General features: G+C 52.2%; 1 protein-coding gene across 2 annotated transcripts in view; it reads right to left on the reverse strand.

Moving 5' to 3' along the window:
* Positions 1–12657: 12657 nt before the first annotated feature.
* Positions 12658–22396, reverse strand: part of EMP2 (epithelial membrane protein 2) — a 33045-nt gene continuing 23306 nt past the window's right edge. For both annotated transcript variants that reach the window (XM_027043269.2, XM_053213790.1), the window contains exons 2-5: positions 21974–22112; positions 19539–19629; positions 17342–17488; positions 12658–15637 (exon numbers count right to left, since the gene is read on the reverse strand). In XM_027043269.2, coding sequence (XP_026899070.1) covers positions 15450–15637; positions 17342–17488; positions 19539–19629; positions 21974–22051 — 504 coding nt within the window. In that variant the 5' untranslated portion in view covers positions 22052–22112 and the 3' untranslated portion in view covers positions 12658–15449. The remainder of the gene's footprint in view (positions 15638–17341; positions 17489–19538; positions 19630–21973; positions 22113–22396) is intronic.

Below are 22396 nucleotides of genomic sequence, written 5' to 3' on the forward strand. Positions count from 1 at the left end.
CTAAAAGAATTTAGATAGGGGGCCTGGCCCAGAAAGAGAGCTATTACCAAGAGGTCACTTGTTAATCTGAATGACATATCTGTATGGCAAGAAGAACGTCTCATTACCGAACACCTGCTCTTCTGCTGCTGTGAGTTGAGTCACCCTCCCCCACTGTGGAGCCCCAGGCCCCTGTCTCATTCCTCAGCTCAAGATGAAACGTTAGCCTCCATTTCCCGGCTTGCCCTTGGGCCTCGTGGTCCCTCTGGCACTCTGCTGTGTACTAATTAAATCTGTGTTTCTCTTGTTAATCCGTCCTAGGTTAATGTGATTATTAGACGGGTCACAAAAAGCCAAGAAGGGCAGAGAAAAAAAAAAAAATGTTTCTTTTCTAACACTTCTCCGTTGATTCAGATTCTGACCTTGATTCACACAATGTAACCAGAATGACCACAGACGCCCGCTGGCTTTCCTAATGAGTCAAAAGCCCTTCCCTGACGGCGTTCCCCATTCCAGAATGCCGCCTGCACTTAGAAACCACAGCCCTTGCGGGTGGATTTTATCACCCTTCCTCCTCTCTTCCTTTTTCCACCCTTTCGTCAAATTGGAGTCGAGTGAGGTAGATCAAAATCCATTACTTTCAGCCGCAAACCTAACCCAAGTAGAAGACTGGTCTCCATGAGCCACATTCTCTATGTTGTCTGCGAGAAAAACCTCAGGCTCTCCTGGTGGACTCCATTGAATGTGGCAGAGGAATTGAAAGGCATTGACGCCCGTGATCATCCCTGCCTCCACTCCTTTCCTTTTCGCAGGGAAAGCCAAAGCTTTCCAGAATACTGCAGCAGCATGTACACGTAGGTAAGGAGAGACCTTTCGAGGGCGCAAGCCGACCGGAACTTCAGGAGCAGGGGGATTTATGAGAGGCACCTAAGATGACCCACGCAATCGTGGTGTAGATTAGGGAAGGCCCAGAAAGAAGGCAAAGATAAGAAGCACCTGCTAGATGGAATAAACGCCAGGGTTGGGGATCCTCGAGGAGCCCAGGAGGGTCTAAGAAAGAAACGTGGATTGCACTGGCTTGGGTCACGCGCCACAAAACGCCCGCTTGACCTGCCCATCAGGTTGCCCACAGGGAGGGGGAGATGGCTCTCCAAGAGGAATTTGGGGTGTTGTTACCAAAGCAAAGGGGGACTGAATATCAGCCAGTCAAAAAAAAAAAAAAAGCAATAAATATCCGCATGGATAGGTATTTCAAACATGAGTGGACCATGGCTAGTAGGTGAGATTTCCTTTCTTTTTTTAATTTATCAGTTTTGGTGGGACTACACTGAAGTCAGGTCACTGCATTTCCAAACCGCCTTGGAGGTTCACTCGGCGTTTCATGACGCTCAACAAGACAGCGGACAACCAGCAGAGAGGAAAGGAAGTTCGGGCGGGCAGCGCAATCACGCCTCCGAATTCGGGCTGTCTGGGTTGGTGGACAAGGCTAAACCTCCTGTGAGACATTCCCAGTTGCCATCCACCCACCTCTCCGGATCGGGATCCCTGAGAGCCTGTCAAAGCGGCAGGTTCCCAGGCCCCGCCCCTGGAGGGACGGACTCCAACAGTCTAGGGCGAGGCCACGAATCTGCAGGTCCGCCTGCTCCCCAGGGGACCCCAAGGCCGTGGGTCTGTGGACACTTCACGAAACCCTTTTCTCCCACCCGCAGCTATGCAGCCCTTTCCACGTACGCTGAGAGAGAAAATCGGCCAACCCCTCGAAACCAGGTGAGCCTCTGGCACCAACTGGCCATTGTTTTTGCCACGTTTTGCCCCGTCTTGCCCACGGGGCCTCTCTGCCTCCGTTGCCAGAAAACAAGCCGAGCAAGACGGAGGCTGAGAGGGAAGACTGAGTCATCACCCTTTCACAGGTAGTCTGGTTACTGTGTCAACTCACCGGGGCGTGGGGAGGCAGGAGCCGGCAGGCCACACCTTGCTCCCAGCAGGCAACTCCGAGATCTGCGATGTCTGCGGTTCACGGTTCACGCTGAAGGCTCCAGATCCCTGCTTGGAATTCCCAGCAGCCTGCTGCTCCCATTAACCCCCTTAAAAGGCCTCCCGCCACCTGCCACTCCACAGGCTGGCTCCAAGCTTTCGTGCTTTCCCTGGCTCCTCTCCTCCCAGAAGGTCCGTCTCCACCGTCAGCTCAGCCACCACCTCCTCCAGGAAGCCCCTCCTGATTCAGTCCTGCTGTTTCTGGGCTCTGCTCACTCTGGAGCCTTCCGTACTTCCTCGAACAACCCATCGCCTACCACTGTTTTTTGGTTTTGTTTTTTTTTTTTATTGTAAACATAAGACACCTAACAGGAGATCTACCTTCTTAAAGTTTTGAGGGTATGCCATCATTTGCCACAAGCACTATGGCGTACAGGAGATCTCTAGAACTTTTGCAAGCTGCACGGCTGAACCTCTGTACCCACTGAACCCCAGCCCCGCATCCCCCTTCCCCCAGCCACTGGCAGCCCTCATTGTACTTCCTGTTCCTATGAGTTTGACTACTTGAGGCACCTCAAGGGATATCAACAGGTGGTAACCAACTAGATGCCCATCGACAAGTGAATGGATAGGGACAACATGGTATCTACATACCGGGGAATATTATTCAGGCATAAAGAAGAAGGAAATCCGGTCACATGCTACATCATGGATGAACCTGGAGGACGGTGTGCTAAGTGAAATAAGCCAGTCACAGAAGGTCAAATACCGCACGGGCCTGACTGTTACTTGATTGCACCTGACTTATGACGCAGACCAGAGACGGGTTCTCAGCCCCGGGCTACATGTTAGAATCACCTGGAGAATTTTAACAACTTCCACACCCGGGCTGCTCCCCGGGCCAATAAATGACCGCCTCTGCGGGATCCGGGCTTCAGAAGCTTCCCAAGTGGTGCTGGCATGTGGCAAGAACCCAGGATTTGGAGTAGGAAAATCTAATTCCTAGCCTGGGATCTACCACTTTACTTGACAGGTGGCCTTGGCCCAGTGACTCGACAATAATAATTCGAGATTAATAGCCCTCTCTGAGCACCGTCTGTATGCTTCCTGCACTTGCTGCAACAGCCAGTTTCGTTTTACAGGAAGCAGAGGCCCAGAGAAATCAAGCAGTTTGCCACGGGTCACCCAGCAAGGAGAATGCTGGGACCAGAGGCTCGGCAGGGTCATTAGCCCCCACGAGGCATGTCTCGTTGGTCCCAGTGAGATATTTCGTTGTGATCCAGGAATCACAGCTTATTCTGAAAAGGTCTGGGCTGGGGGTCTTTCGGGATCCTTTTTTTCTGGACCAAAGTCCACCCATCCCAGGCTGCCATAGGATGACAGAGGATGACAAACAGGAAAAGAAGGCTTCCGGAAAAAGCAAACCTAAGCTTAGCTAAGAGGATAGAGCCATGGTGGGCCGCCTGTTAACCCTCCTCTCCCCTTCCCTCCCGGATGAGGCAGCAGCACGTCCAACTTCTTCTGGCCCCCAAAAATCTGTTATTTAAGGTAAACCTGTGCCAAGGGCGAGCCACACACACCTCTCCTTCCTCACATGCATGCGAGGCCCCGGGGAAACGGCACCGTCGCCCTTCCACAAACACAAAGAAGCAGTAGCTTCCCGGCTCCTCCTGTCTCTGTTTATTCCAGCTGATGACACATATTGAGCAAACGTACGGCTTAAACTCTGGGACCGGGAACGTCCTGTGCTGTTCTCCCGTGTGTTCCGACACGTGTCAAGGGCCACAGCCGGGTCCTCTGTCGTCGGCTCTGCCCTGTTCTCTTGCAGTGATGCGAGCTGCGTGGGGCCCAGCCACCCTCACAGCAAATTTCCAGCAGTGCCCTTGCAGGCTTCCGGGGTCACCAGTCACCGTATTTCCCGGTGTATGAAACTCTATGGCGGTGGTTCCCAACTGAGGGCAATTTTGGCAACGTCTGAAGACCTTTTACCTTGACGCAATTTGGTGTGTGTGGAGGGGGCAGGGGGGAGTGTCTCCTGGCATCCAATGGGTGGATTAGACAGGGCTGCTGTTACATACCTGACACACAGAGGACAGCCCCCAAGACAGAGAATTATCTGGTCCCAAATGTCCATCGCGCCAACGCTGAGCAACTTTGGTCTATACCACGGAGCTCTTGCGAGGACAAATTTTCAAAGAAAACATTCGCAAGGACTTCTCGTGATAGAATTATTTAAAATGACTTCGAAGGGGGCTGGCACTGAAAATATACTCTTTTCTCACGTGAGAAGAGTCATTCTATAGTGACACCCGGTTGTAACCTGCAGATCTGTGTCCGTGGGGCCATATTCTAAGTACCAGCATCACGTGGCTAAAAAGGAATAAATGGAGCTAATGAAGAGAGGACCATAGCAATGTTCTGGCGGTAGAGATTTCACTGTAGAGTAATGAGGAACAACTCACATTAGCCCTTATCAGCTGTGTTGGATTTGGCTAAAGTGGATATGAAAGAACCTATCTGCTAAGGGTGCTTTATTGCTACGTTGTATTGCCACACGCCGCCACTAGGGGGTGGTAGTGTCACCAGCTCTTTCACTTTCCAGCCGCTTGGCCTGCCCAAGTCCATAAAGCAAATACATTGGAAGCAGGACACTTTTTCGATACATACTGTTTTGGAGGGAGGCATAGAGACTGGCATACATGTTCCAGTGTTCATCTCCAAATGCAAAATTAAAACTCATCTGACTCCGGTACATAGGTCTGATCCCTTAAAATGATGACATGCAAACTTGAAAAACCTGGGAGTCCTAAAATTCAGATCCTGGGACAGGTCCTTAGAGATTTAACAGGTCTGCATTTTCATGAGCATTTCCCGAATGGTGTGTGCTCTAAAAGGTTCAGTTGCTACACACACACACACACACACACACACACACATACACACACAACCCGTTCTCTACTTTATGCCCCTAAATGGAAGTTGGCACTAACAAATGACACGAATGGCCTCAATACTTTGCTTCCTCCCGCCTTCACCTTCTCACCCCCGTCCTCTGTAAAGTGACAGTGTGGTCCTCCCAAATGAAGGAGGGAGTTGTTTCCTCTCCCTGGAACCTGGGTAAGACTTGTAACCTGCTTGGCTAACAAAAGGCAGCAGAAGTGGTATCCCAATTCCGAGCCCAAGAGAACGTATGTTTCCAATTGGTCTCCTCCATCTGTGCCATCACCATAAGTCTATACCCGAGTCATTTCGAAACGGGATGAGAGACACCCGTCGAACAAGGTTCTGCTTGTCATACAGCAGTAGTTAAGTCATCCGCTCCCATCTTGCAAGCGTCCACCGTCCATCAAAGGAGGTGGTTTTTTAAAAATGTTTATCTATTTTTGAGAGAGAGAGAGAGAGAGAGAGAGAGAGAGAGAGAATGAGCGGGGGAGGGGCAGAGAGAGAGGGAGACAGAATCCGAAGCAGGCTCTGGGCTCTGAGCTGTCAGCACAGAGTCCCCAAACTGCAAGATCTCGATCTGAGCCCAAGTCAGACGCTTAACCGATGGAGCCACCCAGGCGCCCCAAAGGAGGTGGCCTTGGGGAGAGGAGAGACCAAAGGAAATGGCTTTGGCTCCTTGCTATACTTCCCTGTTCTTCTCGTTGCTTCCCCACCGATAAAAGTGAATGCACGGTGTTTGCCTCCTCTGCCTGATGGGCTGCAACGGAATCAAACGAAATGACACAGTTCCCGTGACCGCGCTCCGTAAACCGGAGTTCCAGGTGTCTCCGCAAGCACTCAGGGTCCCCTGCTCGGTGCCAAGCCCGGTACGTGCGCCATCTCACGGGACCCCACAACCCAGCTGGCTCTGCTGCTTGGCCCCGTCTGCCCTCAGCTCTCCTAGCGCGGGTCTCAGCTTCAACGGTCAGGCCTCACCTACCCCGAGTTGCTGTCTTCATGCCACACGGCTTCCTTCACAGATTGTATCCCAATGTGTAATTTTTATCTGTTTCTCCCCACTACAACGTCAGCTCCTTTCAGTCTGGTACGTCCTGTGTCTCCGTGCCCAGCCCAGTGTGTGGTACACAGTAGGTGCTCAACGCATGTTGGCCGGGTGGGGGACCAGGTGGACCAAGCATTACTCCCATTTTGCAGAACAGGACACGAGGTTCACAGGGTCTAAGCTGCTTGCCGAAGCCTCTTAGCAACTAACTGCCGAGTTGGATTGGAACCCGGGCCTGTCTGGTTCTGAGGCCCGTGTGTTTTGCATGACCTGGCCTTGCCTCCCAGGGAGGGTCCAGTTGGCCGCAGAAGTCCTGGGCCATGACCTTGGGGTGGGAGCAAGAAATGCAGTGACCAGAAAAGGCGAACCAAAGCCCCTACCCTACGGGAGAGGAGTTAGGAACCTCAGCTCCTTAAAGCCCGACATGCTCTGTAATTAGCACACTGCAGACACCTGGCAGAGATGCGGCTCCTGCCGGCCACCTGTGCGGGACGGCGCAACGCCTTCCTGGGTCGCTGCGGTGGCAGAAGCTCGCGCGGGGATTGTGGTCAGAGGGGAGTTGAGAGTATGGGGCATGGCAGGCTTCCTCGGAGGCTGGAAGCTTCCGATCACACACCCAGGCGTGGCTAAACAAAAACACACGTTTCTAATCTCCTGTTGGATTGGGATGTCTGATGCCGCCAGCCTGAAAGAGGAAACCCGGCTCAGAAAGAGCAGACTCAGGAAATCCGATAGGATCGGAGCGTACGTGTGAATTCCCTTGCACCAGCAAAGATTTTAGTGTATGCTTTTTTATATTATCATGACGAGGCAAACACCCCCAGTGGTACCCAACTCATTTAGGTGGTACCTAGAATCACATCACATAGGAGGAAGTTCCTGTCTCCTCCGTTCTCTTGTTAGCTTTCTGATTATGTCAAGCAGCTACGGTCCTGATAATTTTTTAACACCTATACATCGGTTACTAGCCTCCTTTATTCCTTAGGAAACAGCAGTGTTCAGGCTCAAAACCTCTGCCAGACAACGGTTTGCACTACACTTAACAGCATTCTTGTTTTTAATTTAATCATATCTATGTCACTTAGGACAGCCGAGGGTGATTTTCAACTTACCTTAGAGTTTCCTTTTGAATAAATGTATTCACATAAAAACTAGTTGCTTTAAAGAAAAATGTTCAGCAAGTAACAGTCCAGGCCGTATATGCCAATGAGCAAGGAGCATGTGGCCGAGGAGAGACAGGTGAATAAAGTCTGGGAAACACGAACTTAGCTGTGGATAAATAGGGAACTGGATCCTGATAGGATGTAGCAGGCATTTGCTCTTGGGTTTTGACTGCCCAGCCTTTGAACTTCCTTCCTTTGTTGGGGAATTTCCTTCCTTCTGAGTTTTGGTGGCTTGCAGACCTTACCTCCCACTATAGATACTGAAAATGCCTGTTGTTTCCCAGCTGCCCTTGCGGCGAGGGTGTGGTCACCTGACACAGTCTTCGCCCATCGATCAGACGCACCGTGCCAGGCTCTGAATCCAAAGGAGTAGGGATAGCACAGATAGATGCTTTCCGGTGGAGCAGCGGGCTTCCTAAGGTCAAGTTCTCGGTGCAAAGCACCAGCTTGTGGTGACAGCAGTGGTTTCCTTACCAGACGGTTCTATGGAAGAATCGGAGGCAATCACTGGGATGTGACTGCACACATCCAAGCCTGTGCTTCACCGGTTTGCTTTCACCGAGCTCCCGTTCTGTTTAAATCAGCCAGAGTCCCCGTTGCTTACAGCTAAGAACGCTGACTGGGATTAAATTTGGGCACTACAAGTAACACTCTAAATGTGCAACTGGCCAGTGGAGGGGGCAGGGCAGAGGGCAGTGAGGCCCCGCCATTCCAGGCTGGAAAGCGGTGGCCCGTGCACTGTGATCACAAAACATTTGCTTTATACCAGGTTTTGGCAAGCTTCTCTGTAAAGGGCCAGATAGCAACAGTTTCAGGCTTAGCGGTCAGTATGGTGTCTTTGGCAACCACTCATCCCTGCCTGTTAAAGCAGGCACGAACAATGTGTAAGTCAGTGGGCGTGGCTGTGTGCCAGCGTTACCCTGTTTGCAAAATCAGGCGGTGGACTGGGCTGGGCCAGGACCAAACGTTTAACCCTGTTTTACACCAACCATGTACCTGTGGATGCTGTCGGACCAGCAAGGGTTGTCAAAACCTCTCAGGCTGTTACAATGTTCAGCTTCCTAGACCCGTCGAGAAGCTCCTTCAAGAAAAAGTCAATCGAGGGGCACCTGCATGGCTCAGTTGGTTAAGCGATCATGATCAGATCATGATCAGATCAGATCATGATCTCAGAGTTTCTGGGTTCGGGCCCCACATCAGGCTCTCTGCTGGCAGCACAGAGCCCACTTGAGATTCGGACTCCCTTTCTCTCTGCCTCTCTCTCTCCCACCACTATTTCTCAAAATAAATGTAAAACATAAACAAAACGTAAGAAAAGAAAAAGCCTTGAGCCAGAGATGGTTCACCCGATGGCAAGAGTGGAAGAAAACATGGCTTTCCTGAGATTCTTTCTGTCTGAAGCCTGCAATCCAAACTGACGGGGGAATCCGGTGATTCAGAGATGCGCAGTGACGGACGACTCGAAGTCTAACCCGGGAAGCGGCACACTTTGCCTGCAAAGGGGCGGACAGTAAATCGTTTCCGTGTTCCAGGCCACACAAGGTCTTTGCTGCATATACTTCTTGACATGTTTTTTTTACAACTCTCCAAAAACGACAAAGCATTCTCAGCTCTTGGGCCACAAAAAAGCAGGCCTTTGGCCAGCAAGCCAGTGGTCTGTTAAGCCCTGCTCGAAACTACGGATCAGTGGTGTGGAGGCGGAAAGCCAAGCACAATGGAGGAGATGACGAGAAAAGATACCCCAGATCCTAGCTTTTTCCACCAGACAAAGAGACAAGACCAGGGACATAGCTTGGATTATGAAAGCTTGAAGTTACTGCCTCAAGAGACTGAGCGATGGGACCAGGAGACAGGACTTCTCAGGCTCAGAGATGAGGCCCACTTCGTGAAAGATCGTCAGGCAGAACCACCCAGCTCCAGGATTCCTGTCAAAATTTGTGATGATAAAAGCTTGTTGTGTAGAAACAAGCCAAGAGCCAGGGAAGATGTCTGGCTGGCGTGGCCTTGCACGGCCAAAGGAACCCCATCTGTGATTGTCCCCGCCCGAGGCTCTTCTGAGACACCAGGCCTCATGCCCACGGGAAGGAGGAAGGGGCCGTCCTCCCCACTGCCCATCTTGGATACAGCCTTGGATACAGCTTGTGCCACTGAGTGGAATCAAAGGCCATGGGTTGACCAACCACTGATGTCGCTCCCCATTGGGGAAGTTCTCGGTATTCGCAACGGACCGTGACCCTTAGGTCACTGGGCATCGACTCTCCTTCTACTGATCCATTTTCCAAAGGGCATCACTTATTACAGAACAGGTCTTCCCCCATTACGTATTGGGTACGTTGGGCGTATATGACTTAGCCTTTAGTCACAGGAGCCACGTGCGGACCTGATAAAGAGGATGATAAACGTCACCAAGGGGCGCCTGGGTGGCTCAGTTGGTTAAGCATCTGACTTGGGCTCAGCTCATGACCTCGTGGCTCGTGAGTTCGAGCCCCGCGTCGGGTGAGCATGAGACCGGCTTTGGTAAACACGGCTTTGGGTGAGCCCCGCTTCTCTCTCTCTCCCTCTCTCTGCCCCTTGCTCATTTGCACCCTCTCTCTCTCAAATAAATAAAGTCACCAAACAACCCTGGAGCTGGGAGTACTAACTGGTTTTGGCTTCAGGGCGTGTACCTCTTAGGAAGGGGCTAGTACATCCCATGAATCTTAACAAGTCTTTTGAAGTTGTGCATGGACGTTGTGCAGCGAAGGGATGGACCGGGGCAGACACTGTTCCTCGCCTCTTCCTTTCTCTTTTCTGAGAGTGTGGTTCATAAGTATATCCCTCACTGAAGGAATGTGATCCCCAGCTAAGAGGTCAATACTAAGCGTGGTAATTTAACCCCCCCGCCGGTGTTTGGGTGAAGCATGAAAAGTGGAATCCTCGGGCCAGTGACATTGGGAGGAGTTTGCCAAAGGGCTCCGGGAAAACTCATCTTGTTCCTCAAAAGAGACGCGGAGGAAGTTCCCTTCTTGTCTGATCAGACCAGAGGATGGCATATATTTTCTATAACGGGCCAGACAGTACTAGAGCCAGGCACGTTCTGCAACAACTCTCCCACTGTAGTGTGGACTTCACTGTAGCGTGAAGGCAGCTGGCACCATAACTGAACAAATGGGCATGGCTGGCTTCCAATAAAACCTTACTTAGGGACACTGAAATGCGAATCGCATGTAATTTTCACGTACCGTCAAGTATTCCTCTTTGCACTTAAAATAATTGTTTTTTAACGTGTACTTATTTTTGAGAGAGAGACAGAGCATGAGCAGGGGAGGGGCAGAGAGAGGGAGACACAGAATCCGAAGCAGGCTCCGGGCTCTGAGCCGTCAGCACAGAGCCCGACGCGGGGCTCGAACCCATGAACTGTGAGATCATGACCTGAGCTGAAGTCGGACGCTCAACCGACTGAGCCACCCAGGCACCACCCACCCCCCCTTCTTTTTAATTGGGACTAAGTCTACACCAGGGCAGGGACTAAGTTTATCATAATGTACCTGGCAACCAGCACAATGCTTATGCCATAATACATACACAAATACTTGGTGAAAAAATATTTACAATATCCTCGTGATGAATTGAGTCCTTTGTCATAAATATTAATGCACCCAAGATCGGAGCACCTAAATAAATAAAGCAATGTTAACAGGTCCCAAGGGAAGAACAGACAGCAATACAGTAATAGTAGATTTCAGTGCCCCACCTTTGGGAATGGGTAGATCATCCAGGCGGAAAATCAGTAAGGAAACATTGGATTTGAACTACACTGTACACCAAATGGGCCAGACAGACATCTCCAGAACATTCCCTCCAACAGCAGCAGAATACACATTCTTCTGAAGCACACATGAGCATTCTCCAGGATAAATCGTGGGAGGCCACAGAAATTTGGTGAATGAATGAATGACAAGCTTTCTTCCAAATGGAAGACATACGTAAAACTGAGTTCTCTGGGGTGACCACCAGCTACCTGCCACACGGACCAAAAACCAAACTAAACCAACAAACAAAAACCCTAGACGCACAAAGAATACAGATAGAAACCCCTGGAGGTTTTAGTTTGCAACGCCCGTGTCGAGACAAGGGGATGTAGATTCCCCAGTTAGATTGTTACTACTACTTTTGGCATTCCTTAGGTAAAAATTCAAGCTCTCTCTCTCTTCATCTATCATCTGTCTCTTTATCTGCCTGTCAATCTATCCATCTATCATCTTCCCATCTGTGTTTTGATCTACCCATGTATCTCCCTACCTACCCATCTACTTATCTACCAAGGTATCTATACTTTCTTTCTTTCTTTCTGGCTGAACTTTCATTTTTTAGCAGAGTATGCTCAAAAGACCTTTCATCATAATGCAGCCATTTAACTTTTTTTTTAATGTTTATTCTGAGAGAGAGAGAGAGACAGAACACAAATTGGGGAGGGGCAGAAAGAGAGGGAGAGTCACAGAATCCGAAGCAGGCTCCAGGCTCTGAGCTGTCGGCACAGAGCCCGGCGCGGGGCTCGAACTCACAAACCATGAGATCATGACCTGAGCCAAAGTCCGACGCTTAACTGACTGAGCCACCCAGGCGCCCCTTGACCAAACCCTTTAAAGCAGAAGCATTTATTAAGCAAACTGGAGAACAGGACTGGCTACGTAATTTTCAGGGACCGTTGCAAACAGAAATAGTTGGGCTGTTTGCTCAAATATCATTACGAATTTTAAGATGGCATTAGCGAGCGGATCACTAACCAAGTGTGGGGCCTTCCAGCACGGGGTCCCAGAAGAAGCATGTTATTCTTCTGGGAAACAGATTCCATTGCAGGCAAAGGGGGGGGGGTGGAAATTGTCCTGTGGCGAACTGTCAGATATCAATGGCTCGCTGTAAACACTGCCCAGGATTATCTTGCCGGGAAGTGAAATGGCGCCCCCGCCACTCAAAATGGCAGCCTTCTCCGCTAGATGGTTGGCACGGTTGGGAACATTCGAGTCTGTGGTTCTGGGCAGTTTGCTTCCAAACTTTATTTGTCATGCACAGTTTCATATTATATAAAATATAGGAAATAGACTACTTTAAAGACACATTAAGTAGAAAGGATCTAACTACCTTAAAGTCCCATTTTGTCCCCAAGCCAAGATTCAAATTCAGCCCCTAAGCCTTTCTGTAACACTGCCCCCCAAAACCACTGTCCCTCAATACACAGAACTGTCTAACCCACTGTATAGTAAGTAGCCTTTCAACTATTAGCAAGTCAATCTCTCGTCCAGGCAGACTTTAAAGGAAGCCACAACTCCTATCTTCCAGTTACTGTGCTGAGTGCGTCTACGTATAGGCTCGGGGGCAGGTCTTCCTTAGCGGCAAGTACAGAGCATCCCAGGATTTGAGCTCTGTGGAAGAACGAATGCACCCAGGCACACAACTACAGCAGAGAGTATGTGGGGGGCGGCGTCGGGGGGTGGGGGGAAGGCCCCCAACTTTCCTGCGTTCATCGACGAACACATACATCCACTCCGACCAACAAATCAATCCTCCAAACTCATCTGCACAGAGACCCAAAGGAATTTTAATGCAAATAACACAACAAGTTAATCTGTCTCCATCCATAGCCCCTCCACGAAAGAATTACAGTACTTTATAAAAATGTCCTAAAATGCGCAAGCTACACTCCCTTCAAATGCAGTTGTTGCGAGTCATGTGTTTGGTCCTAGTCGTTGCTTCCTGGATGTCTCAGCTAAGTTTCTTCACTGGGGTTGTCCTTGAATAACTGACCCTAAGCGCCGAGTGAGGGCTGGTTCTGTCTAGGGCGAAGAAGGTTGGGCGTTTTCTTCCTCCTGCTACCACCTTACTTTCCCGATGCATGTCACACATCCCACCACGCGGGGGAGGAAGCACCTCTCGTGTTTCACAAAACCGGAGCATCACAGATGGATGTGGACACCAAACGTGCTCCACAGGAGGGGTGACCAGCCAGGAAAATCCACGGGGTCGTTTCAGACACTCACGTACCCCTCAAATTTGGGGAGGGAAATTCACACCCTGCCTGGGGAGCAGGCTTTCCAGATTTGGGGCTCTAAGACTTTTGTTTGTTTCCACTGTGGCTGTTAGAAAATTCTAGAAAAGCCCCCTGGGTAGAAAGCCCCGGGGCACGCAGACCCACCTTCCTCCTTGAGGCTCATGTAGCATCTTGCAAACCCCGGGAGGTATGGCCCACACTCTTACAATGGGTTTTCCATGGAAGCAAGAGGTGACAGTTTTTCCCCGTGTCTGTCCCTTTGTCGCTGTGCTGGTGGCCTCTCCACGAGGAGGGAGTTCCTACCTCAAGTGAATTTGCCCACCCTGTGTTCTGAGAGCCCCACACAGTGCCCAGCACATAGTAAGCATTTAATGCGCTGTTGAAAATGAACGAAGAAACGAGCGAGTGGGTGGAGAGAAAAGCCCATCCTGCACTGGCATCCGTGGTGGCCCTAAGACCACACCTGGGCATCTTCCCAGCTCCACGGGAACCAGGCTATGACAAGTCATCGCTCCACTTAGCAGAAGGTCAAAGTGCCAGCACGGAGACACGGCAGATGGGTCCCACGCGGGGCCCCAGGCACATGTCCCCGGCGGCATGCCCAAAATCCAAGAGGGTACAGACCGTGAGGGGCGAAGAACTTCTTACAGGAGGCACTTCCCGGGGTCACCTGCCACACACTGTGCTTTCACCCCAAAGACAAACTCCCCACGGCCCTATTCTGCAGGAGAGCCTCGGAAGCACCTGGCGGGCTCGTCCCCCGGACCCTACCAAAGCACGTTCCCCAGGCGGCACCGTGCACACCGATGTTCGAGAGCCACGGCAATCTGGAAGCCTGTCACGGCTGCCTTTGCAGGCGGGACCCTGGGACCCTCCACAAAAGTGTCCTTGGGGTGTAATGAGACACCACCGCCCGACAAAGGCACTCTGTGTCGCAGACCACAGTGACGTTTCTGCCGGTCTAAGTGCCTCCAGGAGCATTTGAAAATAGGCAGGCATACAGCAGGCTCCCCCCTACCCAAGGGCCTCTCTCTCTTGAACCTGGGTTGTGTTCTCTGCGGCCTTCGTCATAGTTCTTGATTAGTTTTCCTAAGTAGTTTTTAATCTGCCTTTTCCAGTGGACACTGAGCCCCTGAGAAGACTGTCCCCACTCGGCGGGCCCTGGGCCTGACATGTACCAAGCATTCCATGACTTATGCTGCTGAATGAATGAACGGCGGGTGGGCCCGCTGAGGCTCTAGAAATGGGGGTTAGCGGAGGCTGGCCGGCCTCGGAAGGCAGGACAGGCTTTCCTACTTACAGGAGGAAGAAGGCAGCACCTCTAGGCCATCGGGCTGTCTGGACACTGGCTTGGGCACAGTTGGGACGATGACCCACATGTGAGCCGCTGTGGAAGAGACAAGAGCTAACAGAGGCCGGTGGCGGCCAGCACCTCACCACAAGATCTTTACGTCTCGTGACGAGGCATCTGTGCTCACCTGGCCCTGGGGCTGTGGTCCTCAGCTTCAACGCGAGGAGCCTGTTAGGAATGCAGGTTGCCAGGCCCCGTCCCTGAAGACACTGATTCTGTAGGTCCGGGGAGGGGCCCTGGCAGTCTGCACCTTACTAGGTTGCCGGGGGTCACACGCTGAGATTCTCCGCCTTAGGGTGAGCCTCAGCCCGACCCCCCTTAAAGTTCACCTTCCCTAAGGCAAGCACCTGACATCGTCAGCAAACGTGGGTGGAACTTTTTGGACCCAGCCCCTCACAGGACCATTGGGCTCTGGTCTGGATACAGACAGAACAGCAGGGGATACACATCTGTTTCTCGCATAGAACTTGGCTAAACATATGAGGAGACTCGATCCCTCACCCGGACCCCCCCCCACCCCACCTCCAACACCAGCACAGACAGAATGGGGAGGGGACCCCGAGGGGAGGGGGGTGCTCGGCGAGGCTCCAGCCTGGGGGGGAGGACGTCCCCCGAGACCTGGCGTTCTTGGTCTCTCGTCACATCACATCACAGCACATCGCCACGGTCTAGAAACATCCCACTGAACATGTTTGGATTTGAGCATGGCTGGATTTTTGGCTTTGTCGTCTCGCGACTTTTGGACGGGCAGGAGTTCTGGGTTCCAGCCTTCATCGTCTATTCTCTCTCTGATCTCAAGAATGCAAAAACTCTTCTCTCTCTCTCTTTTTTTTTTTTTTTTTTTGGCTTTTAAAGGAAACGATATGTTTGCTAGAAAAACCACACGCACACACACAATTGATTATATACAAAACGGTTATCTGAATGTGGATTCTGTACTGCAGTAAACGCCACGTAGCTCTGGGTGTCCTATTTGCGCTTCCTCAATATCAGGTACATGAGGCCGCTGATGAAGGTGAAAGCAAAGGCCACCCACGCCAGGATGAAGGAGTAGCCATATCTGCCGTCTGCGGTCAGCGAATACAGTTGCGCGTTGTTCTTGTGGATGTCTTCACGCCGGTCGGTATAAATGGAAGCTGCTATCATAACGCACAGGCCTGTCCAAAGAAAGCAAATAAACAGATCACGGACCACTGACACGGCGTGCACCAGCCCCCCGCAGGGTCCGCGGCTGGAGAAGAAGACGCACGTAAGCTTCGATGACTGGGGAGTAGTTACTTTTGATCTTTTGGAAAGATCACAGCTAATGTTTTGCGACAGAATATTGCCGCCTACCCTGTGAACGCTTGACTTCGCACTTGTTGCTAGCTGGACCCGATTTTGTTCGGGTGGCTGTCAGCACGGCCCGGAGGGTGAGTCAGAACCGGTGTAAGCCAGGCGTCAGCCGGACAGCGAAGAGTTTAGGGTTCGTATGCCACTTACGATCTCTGTCGCAACTACTCAGCTTGGCCGCTGGAGCGTGGATGCAGCCACACTGTGCAAGTGAGTGGCCGGGGCTACGTTCCAGTAGAATGTTATTTAAAAAAAATTTTTTTAACGTTTATTTATTTTTGAGACAGGGAGAGACAGAGCATGAACGGGGGAGGGTCAGAGAGAGGGAGACACAGAATCCGAAACAGGCTCCACGCTGTCAGCACAGAGCCCGATGCGGGGCTCGAACTCACGGACCGCGAGATCGTGACCTGAGCCGAAGTCGGCCGCTCAACCGACTGAGCCACCCAGGCGCCCCTAGAATGTTATTTATAAAAACAGGCAGCGAGGGGCGCCTGGGTGGCTCAGTCGGCTGGGCGGCCGACTTCGGCTCAGGTCATGATCTCGCTGCTCGTGAGTTCGAGCCCCGCGTCGGGCTCTGTGCTGACAGCTCAGGGCCTGGAGTCTGTTTCAGATTCTGGGTCTCTCTCTCTGCCTCTCCCCCCGCTCACACACTCTCTCTTTCTCTCTCAAAAATGAATGAGCATTTAAAAAAAAGATTAAAAAAGTAAAAAACAGGCAGTGAGCCAGATTTGGCCCGTGGACCACCGTTTGCCAACCATCTCTCCCTCCCCTCCCCCACCCAGCAGTCCTGTTCCTGTTTACTTGCTATACTTTATGGATCCATATGTGCCCCAGTTCTGGCCGCAGAAAAAGCCTTCAGTGAAAAATAGTACTCCCCGCAAAGAGACAGATAGGGAGGAGAATGCGTCTTCTGTTGCTGTACTTTCCCCTGTTACTGCTTTAGATACTGTGAGGTTAGGATGAATGTCTGGAGCTGCAGCAGCCTTTTGGGGGCCATGAGGAAGTCATCACTGACACTCTGAAGATGAAAAGCATCAAAGAACCGAGTGGAAGCTCTTGATGCTGCTGAGCTGCCAGGCCTACAATGGCTCCTTCCACCTTCAAGCTCTTTGTCATATAAAAAAAGTAAAGGTCTTTGTGGCTGAAGCCCTTGTTTATTGGGTTCCTCTCTTACTTGAAGCCAAAAGCCATCCTGACAGAATCACCAGCACACACAGACATTAGTGGCATCTTCCCTGGGGGAACCTTTGCCTCTCCCCTCAGTATCAAGACAGCACGTTCTAGATGCCAACTCCTACTTATCCTACAGATCCCAGCTCAGACTTCATGTCCTGGGGACGCCTGCCCTGACCCTCCAACTAAATCCCAGACTCTGACGTATAGAAGGTTCTGCCGCAGCGTGGCGGCCGGCTTCTCCTTTCTAAGACCTCACCTGCCGCCTCTCCTGGCTCCTAGTCATGGTGCAGTAGGGAGGGGAGCTCCCGGGAGGGGAGCGCTTATTCCAGGAAGCCCGTCGCTCTACTTACATGACATGAGCTGGATGATGGAGGTTAACACGAACCTCTCCCCCTGCTTGAGGCGAAAGAGCTGGAGCACGAAGATCAGGAAGGCGATGCAGCAGAGAATGGTGGACAGGATCATGGTGGCCTGGACCGCCTGCACCGTGGAATAATCTGCGGGGAGAGGGCGAGAGAGCGTGACCGAGGACCGCAGACCCCCGGGGCCACAGTGACAGTGACAGCTCCCGAGAGAGGATGACAGGAGGTAAATGGACATTTGCACACTACGAGCACAAGAGCGGCCAGGTGTCCTCCCAGCATCCCCTCCCCCTCAGTGTCCATCTGTGCACTGGACCACATGATCCCCGACGTCCTTATCTGGAAAACGGAGCAAGAACCACCTGTTGTGTTTTTCCTCTTGGTCTGGGTATTGCCCCGAAATGCACGCCTCGTGGTTGGGGAACTTGTTTTTTAAGTACAAACCCTCAGGTTCCAACCTGGCAGGTTCTGGTTCGAGAGGTCAGGATGCACGGGCCAGGATTACAGGCCTCCAGAGGGATTCTTGGGGACATGGGGCTCACGGGCCCAAGGGACCTTCAGCAAGTGCTCTGAGAACTGACTACTGAATACTCTCTAACTATAAGGGAATCAGCCTTATGACCGCTACTTAGGAGAAGAGAAAGGGAGGGTTCTCAGATCAGCCTTGGAGAGCCAGGCTCGGCAGAAGGAAGTCCCAGCAGAAGCTGCACACTGCCAGTGTAGACAAGGGGTCAAGGGCATAGGCTGGAGCCACCTGCGTGGTTCCCAGCTTCCCCCCCCCCCCCCGCCCCCCGCCTTCAGGCAGGGCAAGCAGAAGGAATCCATCCATGTAAGGATTTTAGGGGGCGCTGCAAGCAGGGAGTCCCGCCTAAGGGCCGAACGTCATCACCAGGATGCAGCTAACACGGGTGAGGGGACGGTGGCCAAAGTTGCACGGGAAAACCTAACGACAAACCTTCTTCTTTTTCCCCAATTTTGCCTGAAACTGACTGGAGGAAAGCATAATTTGTAAGTACTTTTTTTTTTTTTTAAGTTTATTTCCTTCGAGAGAAAGAACAAGTCGGGGAAGGGCAGAGAGAGAAGGAGACAGAGGAACCCAAGCAGGCTCCATGCCGACGGCAAAGAGCCCGTGGCCGGGCTTGAACCCATAAACTGTGAGATCAGGGCCTGAGCTGGTCGGATGCTTAACTGACGGAGCCACCCGGGCGCCCCAACTTGGAAGGATCTAATGAAATGCTTACAGCAGTGGCTCATGGTCCCTCCTGGCTGTACATCAGGAGTGCCATCCACAGAGCACCCAGGCCCTCACCCCATTCCTTGCGGTGAGGAAAGAAGCCCGCCCCCCGCCCCCTGCCCACGAATACACACTGTACAACTCCATTTGTATCAAGTCCCAACAGGCAGAGGGAACTCTAGTGACACAAGTCAGAAGTGGTTGCCCTCGGGACGGGGCTGGCGGGAAACGAGTGGAAAGGGGCCCAAGGGAACTTTCTAGGGTGATGGGAAAGTTCCCTCTCTTGCACGGGCGTATATAGCATTGGGAAAACTCTTTGAACTGAGCCCTTAAGAAGTATGCAGTTTCTGATTCGTAAATTACAGCTCCATGAAGCATAAAAATCCAGGGGGCACCTGGGTGGCTCAGTTGGTTGAGCGTCTGACTTCGGCTCAGGTCACGATCTCACGGTTCGGGGTGAACCAGGGATGGTGCAATTTGGGGCTGCTGTGGGCTGACTATGCCTCCTCCAAACTCCTCTATTGAAATCCTAACCCCCGATGGGATGGCGTTCGGACGTGGGACCTCTAGGAGGGAATCGGGCCGTAAGGGCGGAGCCCTCGTGAGCAGGATGCCCTCCTGAAGACACCTGGCAGCTTGCTGGGCTCTGGGCTCTCTGCTCTCCGCCTTGTGAGGACAGGGGAGAAGGTGGCTGTGCCCAAACCGGGAAAAGTGGCCTGACACCTCGCGAGAAACAGAAGCTCTGATGGGCCAAGAACCAGGGCGGCGGAGGGGAGGCGGCTTAGCTGGTTTCTGCACACCCCTCCTGTTTCCGGCCTGCACGGAGCACTGGGCCAGCCCCTTCCAAGTACCCCAAGAGCGCAGGAGGGGGTATGAAAGCAGCGAACAGGGGAGCCCTCCGCCTGAGCGTTGCTTTCTCGCTCGGTGTTTCTGTATCGGCTTCGCACTCACCCTTATAGCTGGCATCGATTTCTGTACAATTTGTGTTGTTGACGCACACTCTCCAGACGTCTGCAAAAAACTCTTCTCCTACCCACCAGGCCTGGAACACAAAGCAGAAACACAGGGGAGGGTGGTCGGTTAATCACGAAAGCATTGACTTCTACCCAGGTGCAAGGCACAGCGGGAAATAAATATTCGGGACGGGACCAGCGCTTCTCAGTCTGCAGGGTGCATGTGGGGCCCCTGGGAATCGAGTTAAAATGCAGATTCTGGGGACGCCTGAGTGGCTCAGTGGGTTGAGTGTCCGACTTCGGCTCAGGTCATGATCTCACAGTTCGTGGGTTCCAGCCCGTCTGGCTCCGTGCTGACAGCTCAGAGCCTGGAGCCTGCTTCGGATTTTGGGTCTCCCTCTCTCTGTGTCCCTCCTGTGCTCACGTTCTGTCTTTCTCTCGAAAAAATAAGTAAAGGTTTAAAAAAAATTAGAAAACTGCAGATTCTGATTTGAGAGTTCTGGGGTGGGGCTGGGATTCTGCACGTCCGACAGGCTCCCAAGCAAGGTCCGTGCTCTTGGGCTGCTTTTCAGCAGCGAATGAGGCTCATGTGGCAATAACAAGAGCTCATAGGGGCAAATCCACATGAACTACAGGGGCGACGTCAGGGGGCAGCCAGAAAGGCTGAAATCCAGGGGCAAAAGCTGTTGTGGAGGAGACGAGCAGGCCAAATTCTGCTTTCGGCCCAAATGCTCTCTTCCTCTCTGTGCCTTCTACAGCTCCCCGCCCCCAGTGGGCCCTTCTTCTGTCTTCTATCCATCCAAAGACTGGAATCCCCCCTCTCCTATCTGTCCAGTCATCAAACATTCACCGAGCTCCCATGTGCCAGCTACATGCCAAGAGTAATTCCTAACTCATAATGAACACCGTGACTTACCAACTGGCCAAAAAAAGCCTGTCCGTGTCTTCTTGGTAAGTGCGAGGGCACTACAAATACCCACGGTGCCCCAAAGGACTAGCTGGTGCTGTGGCTGAGGACTCTTCTGCCCTTCATGTCTGTCTATCCCTCTCATGACGTCTGCGATCCTTTCAGGATCTCAAAGGGGAAGTTGCAAAGCACAGAGAAAGGGGATTCTAAAAGAACACTCACTACCATTTATGTCACAGAGGCCCGAACCCTTTAAGCCACAGCATCACTGTGATCTCTGCCCTGGCCCCGCAGGGCAACTCCTCGAGACCCTTCTGGAACCCAGACTGATCACTGCAATCACCTCCCTTCCAGGATCCAGGGTCAGGAAGGGCTCCAATCCCGGTCCCGCCACTGACTGCAGGTGAGCTGAGCACAGGTGTCCAACTGCCCGGAGGCCCAGCTCCCTCATCATAAAACCGTGTCAGAAGAGGACCCGTCTCGAGGCTTGAGGTGAGGACCAAATGGGTGGGTGCATGTATAAGGGCCTAGTGCAGGACCTGGCCAGGGTGAGCGCTAAGGGGCAGGCGGTGTGATAATCTATGTTCCTATATGATGATCAATCAACAGGAGTCCTCGACGTCGGCAGCATCGGTGGCCACGCGGAAGGCGCACCCGTGGCTTGCTGAGCTGTGTTTCTGACTCTAAATGCTTCTGAGTTTGAAATGATCAGGATTGAAGCCAGGCCCATGGGGCTAAGTGCAGGCCAGGAGGACCTCTGGTACCAAGCTTCATTTCCTGCTAGGAGACCTATTAGTCTTTACTGATGGGTGGTTTCTCAAATGCATCCCTGCTATACGGCCGCAGGTTGGATATGAAAGTAAGAGTTCAATGTTTCCGGGAGCACGGGCAGCAGGAAAGTTCCAAGCGTGAGCTCTGCCAGGGAAGGCATGACTGGGGGGGTCTAGCAACAGGGTTCCTGACTTGTAAGGTGTTAAAGGCAGGAGGGGCAGAAATCACCTGGGATGGGTCACCTGGGGGATCTAGGGCAGTGGGCCTCCACTGAGGGTGGTTTTGCCCGCCTGGAGACATTTGGCAATGTCCGAGGACGTTTTTGGTTGTCACAAAATGGCATCTAGTGGGTGGAGACCAAAGATACTGCTAAGTACCCTACATGACACAGGACGGCCCCACAGCAAAGAATGGTCCGGCCCCGGAATGGCACAGTGTGGAGGTTAAGAAATTTACCCAGAGGAGGGATGAATTCAAGCGAATTCAAGGAAAGAGCTTCCTACGCCCAAGGCATCACACCAGGCATGTGGGGGGATCAGGGACAAGAAGATCCAGGTGCCTGTGCACCCAGACCTAACCATGAGATGCTCTGAACCTCCACACTTGGCCGAGTCCCGAGGCCTGAGCTGAGAGGGGCATGTCTCATGGGGGAGGACAAGCCCGTATCCTAATCGCCTTGGGCAAGTTCTCAATCCTGCTTCTACAGACTGTAGGATCCGGGGGCTCTGGGATGGTCAGAAAGAAAGGGAACTTACATTGTCAATGGTGGCGATGAACAGCAACGCTGCAGAGGTGATGTGGAAGACGATGATGAAAGCCAGGAGCACCAACATTTTCACAGGGCACGGTGGGGCGAGGGGTTGCGTTTAAAGTCCAGAGAAAGAGAGAGAGATGCTAAAGGGGGCGAGAGAGAGAGAGAGAAATACACGTGTCAATGGCAGAGCAAAATTAAGCAAAAAATAGGCAGTTTTTAGTGGGGGTTTTACCAAATCAAAAACAGCTCTTCTCAGGGTGCCTGGCTGGCTCACTAGGTTAAGTGTCTGCCTTCGGCTCAGGTCATGATCTCGCGGTTTGTGAGTTTGAGCCCTGCGTCGGGCTCTGTGCTGACAGCTCAGAGCCCAGAGCCTGCTTCGGATTCTGTGTCTCCCTCTCTCTTCGCCCCTCCCCTGCCTGTGCTC

The sequence above is a fragment of the Acinonyx jubatus genome, chromosome E3 (genome assembly GCF_027475565.1).
Source record: "Acinonyx jubatus isolate Ajub_Pintada_27869175 chromosome E3, VMU_Ajub_asm_v1.0, whole genome shotgun sequence".
Lineage (NCBI taxonomy): Eukaryota > Metazoa > Chordata > Mammalia > Carnivora > Felidae > Acinonyx > Acinonyx jubatus.